General features: G+C 73.0%; 1 protein-coding gene across 1 annotated transcript; it reads left to right on the top strand.

Moving 5' to 3' along the window:
* Nucleotide 1: 1 nt before the first annotated feature.
* Nucleotides 2–3,127, top strand: NAGLU (N-acetyl-alpha-glucosaminidase; the record flags this gene model as incomplete). Its single annotated transcript, XM_026044596.1, has 6 exons — nucleotides 2–228; nucleotides 781–928; nucleotides 1,009–1,155; nucleotides 1,235–1,320; nucleotides 1,415–1,671; nucleotides 1,848–3,127. Coding segments are annotated over 6 exons (2,076 nt in total), but the record flags the coding sequence as incomplete, so codon positions are not given.
* Between the last annotated feature and the right edge of the window lie 983 nt (nucleotides 3,128–4,110).

Raw genomic sequence — 4,110 nt, 5'->3', positions numbered from 1 at the left:
GGTGGACGGGGCGCTGGCGCCCGGCGGGCTCGACACCTACCGGCTGCACTCGCCGCCCGGCGCCGCCGTGGCCGTGGTGGGCTCGAGCGGCGTGGCGGCCGCCGCCGGCCTCTACCGCTACCTGCGCGACTTCTGCGGCTGCCACGTGTCGTGGTCCGGCGCGCAGCTCCGCCTGCCCGACCCGCTGCCCCGGCTCGCGGCCGAGCTCCGCGCCGTCAGCCCCGGCAGGTAACGGCGGCAGCGCCGGCTCCGGGCACGGCGACGCACCAAGCGCCCGCTACCGACAGCGCCGCCGGCAGAGCCCGGGCACCATCAGCGCCTCAGGGGCTCCCGATGCGCCCGGCCCCGCGGATGCTCCGGGAGCTCCCGATGCACCTGGCATCACGGATATTCCCAGGTCCTGGCCCATCGGTGCCCCAGGAGCTCCCAACACACCCAGCACCGCGGATGCTCCGGGAGCGCCCGATGCGCCCGGCACCGCGGATGCTCCAGGAGCTCCCAACACACCCAGCACCGCGGATGCTCCGGGAGCCCCGATGCGCGCAGCAACGCGGATGCTCCGGGAGCTCCTGATGTACCCGGCACTGCGGATGCTCCGGAGCCCCGGCACCATCAGTGCCCCAGGAGCTCCCCGATGCGCCCGGCGCCGCGGGTGCTCCGGGAGCTCCCAATGCACCCGGCACCGCGGATGCTCCGGGGCCCCGTCAGCGCCCTGGGTGCTCCGCGCGGCCCCGTGGCAGCCCCGGCCGCCGCTCAGCCTCCCGCCCCGCTCTGCCCCAGGTTCCGCTACTACCAGAACGTCTGTGCCCAGAGCTACTCGTACGCCTGGTGGGACTGGGCGCGCTGGGAGAGGGAGCTCGACTGGATGGCGCTGAGCGGCATCAACCTGGCGCTGGCCTTCGCGGGCCAGGAGGCCGTGTGGCAGCGGGTGGGCGCTTCGGGTGCCGCGCGCCGGCCCCGTGCACACCGGGCGCCGCTGAGCCGCTCTCATACCCGCCTCGACTGCAGGTTTATCTCTCCTTGGGCCTCAACCAGTCCGAGATAGACGCCTACTTCACAGGGCCGGCCTTCCTGGCCTGGAACCGCATGGGCAACCTGCGCGGCTGGGCCGGGCCGCTGCCGCGCGCCTGGCACCTCAAGCAGCTCTACGTGCAGGTAGCGGCGCGGGCCCCGCCGCCGCCGCGCGCGCCGCGGCCCCGCCGCCGCCGTCAGCCTCGCCGCCGCTCTCTCCCAGTACAGGGTGCTGGAGCGGATGCGCTCGCTGGGCATGATCGCGGTGCTGCCGGCGTTCGCGGGCCACGTGCCCCAGGGCGTCCTCAGGTGGGGACGGCCCCCAAGGGCCACCGGGCTCCTCGCGGGACCCCGCTCGGCGCCCGGGCTGCGCACGGCGCTCTCACTCTCATCCCCCTGCCAGGGTGTTCCCGCGTGTCAATGCCACTCGCCTCGGCGCCTGGAGCCACTTTGACTGCGCCTACTCATGCACCTACTTGCTGGACCCGCAGGAGCCCATGTTCCAGGTCATCGGGACCCTCTTCCTCAAGGAGCTCATCAAGGAGTTCGGCACGGACCACATCTACAGCGCCGACACCTTCAACGAGATGGCGCCGCCCTCGGCCGAGCCCGCGTACCTCGCCGCAGTCAGCAGCGCTGTCTTCAGGGCCATGACCGGAGGTGGGTCGGCGCCGCGCGGCTCCGGGCTTGCCGAGCGGCTGCCGCTGGTGCTGCCGGGACGGAGCCTGCGGACGTCGCCCGCGCCCTGCCAAGGGGCCCGTTTGTGGCACAGGGCCCGGCCGGGCTGGGGGATGTCCGCGCTGTCGGGCTCCTCACGGCGCTGCCTCCGTCCGCAGCCGACCCCGAGGCGCTGTGGCTCATGCAGGGCTGGCTCTTCCAACACCAGCCCGATTTCTGGCAGCCCGCGCAGGCGCGGGCGCTGCTGCGCGCCGTGCCCCTCGGCAGGATGATTGTGCTCGACCTCTTTGCCGAGTCCAAGCCCGTGTACCCGTGGACGGAGTCCTTCTACGGGCAGCCCTTCATCTGGTGCATGCTGCACAACTTCGGCGGCAACCACGGCCTCTTCGGCGCCGTGGAGGCCCTCAACAGCGGCCCCTTCGCGGCGCGGCGCTTCCCCAACTCCACCATGGTGGGCACCGGGCTGGCGCCCGAGGGCATCGAGCAGAACGACGTGGTGTACGAGCTGATGAACGAGCTGGGCTGGCGCCACGAGCCCCTCGAGCTGGCGAGCTGGGTGACACGCTACGCCGAGCGCCGCTACGGCACCGCCAGCACCGCGGCCGCCCGCGCCTGGCGCCTGCTGCTGCGCAGCGTCTACAACTGCACCGGCCCCTGCGTCAACCACAACCGCAGCCCGCTCGTGCGGCGGCCCTCGCTGCGCATGGACACGGCGCTCTGGTACAACCGCAGCGACGTCTACGAGGCCTGGCGGCTGCTGCTGAGCGCCGCGGGCGAGCTGGGCGCCAGCGGCACCTTCCGCTACGACGTGGCCGACGTGACGCGCCAGGCGGCCCAGCAGCTCGTCGGCGACTACTACGTGCTGATCCGCGAGGCCTTCGAGCGGCGCGCGCTGCCCGAGCTGCTGGCGGCCGGCGGCGTCCTGCTCTACGACCTGCTGCCCGAGCTCGACGGCCTCCTGGGCAGCCAGCGCCTCTTCCTGCTGGGCCTCCAGCTGGAGGCCGCCCGCGCCGCCGCCACCAGCGACAGGGAGGCCGAGCAGTACGAGCTCAACGCGCGCAACCAGCTGACGCTGTGGGGGCCCAGCGGCAACATCCTGGACTACGCCAACAAGCAGCTGGGCGGGCTGGTGCTCGACTACTACGGCGTGCGCTGGAGCCTCTTCGTCTCTGCGCTCGTGGAGAGCCTCAACTCGGGCACCCCCTTCCACCAGGAGCAGTTCAACCAGGCCGTCTTCCAGGTGGAGCGAGGCTTCGTCTACAACGGGAAGCGCTACCCGGCGGTGCCCGCGGGGGACACGCTGGAGATCGCCAGGAAGATCTTCCTCAAATACTACCCCAGGGCCGTGCGCCGGGCCGGGCCTGTGTGACGGAGCTGCCGCCGGAGCCTCCCCGAGGGGCAGGGACCCTGTGTTGTCGCGTGCCGAGGCAGCCGCAGCCCCGGCCTGATCCCTGCGTCCCGGGAGAGCCGGAATGAAGGCCCAGAGCTGCACCCGGACGTTTCCTCCGCGCAGGCAGGCAGGGGGCCAGCCATGGGGCTGGCTGTGCCCAGGGACATCCCATGTGGGGCCGTGTGCCCCCGGGACCAGCCTGCCTGGCGCAGAGGTCGTGGCCACACGAGGGGGAGGCCAGTTCCCTCCAATGCACGGGGCTCCCTTGGCCGCACGGTGCCCGCAGGACTCTCGCAGTGCCCCCCTCTGCCGGGCTGGGGACCCAGGATCCTTGGGGCCCCGGCTGCCCTTGCGCCTTTTGTACAGGAGAGACGTTACTGACTTTTGTTAACGGGCCCTGCTCCGCATCCCAGGGCTTTCCCGTGCCTTTCCCCAGGCTTGTCCATGCGTCGGCCCAGCCAGGCAGCGCTCCGGGCCCTGCAGCGCTATTAAAGGCCCCGAGTGCATCGGGCTCCCGGCACCTGCATCCCCTGCGCCTGCGAATGCCGGAGCCAGAGCAGGGGCTGCCAGCGCCGGCCTTGGCACCCACCGCCCCAGCCGGGGCCGCCCCCTCCCGCGCGCCGGGGTCCTGGCCCCGCGCGGCCCTTATCTCGCAGCTGCGAGAGCCTCCAGGCTGCCCGATAAGACGCGAGACAAAACACGAGGGAGGGGGACGCCCCGGGCAGCCCTTTTAAGCGCGCGGGCGCCCGCGGGCCGCGGCGCCGCCATGGAGCGCACCACGGTGCTCATCACGGGCTGCTCCTCGGGCATCGGGCTGGCGCTGGCCGCGCGCCTCGCCGCCGACGCCGAGCAGAGGTTTAAAGGTAACGTGGCCAGGCCGGGGTCCGGAGAGGGGGCAGGACAGCGGCGGGGCGGGGATGGAGCTGCGGGAGCCCCGTTCCCTGCCCTCCCTCCCTCCCCGCAGTGTTCGCCACCATGCGCGACCCGTCGCGGGGCGAGCGGCTGCGGCGGCGCCTGGGTGCGCGCGGCCC

Source organism: Nothoprocta perdicaria, unplaced genomic scaffold (assembly GCF_003342845.1).
Source record: "Nothoprocta perdicaria isolate Ctin4 unplaced genomic scaffold, notPer1 scaffold_372, whole genome shotgun sequence".
Lineage (NCBI taxonomy): Eukaryota > Metazoa > Chordata > Aves > Tinamiformes > Tinamidae > Nothoprocta > Nothoprocta perdicaria.
Note: the sequence above shows the minus strand (reverse complement) of the source record. Positions and strands in the feature narration are given on the sequence as shown.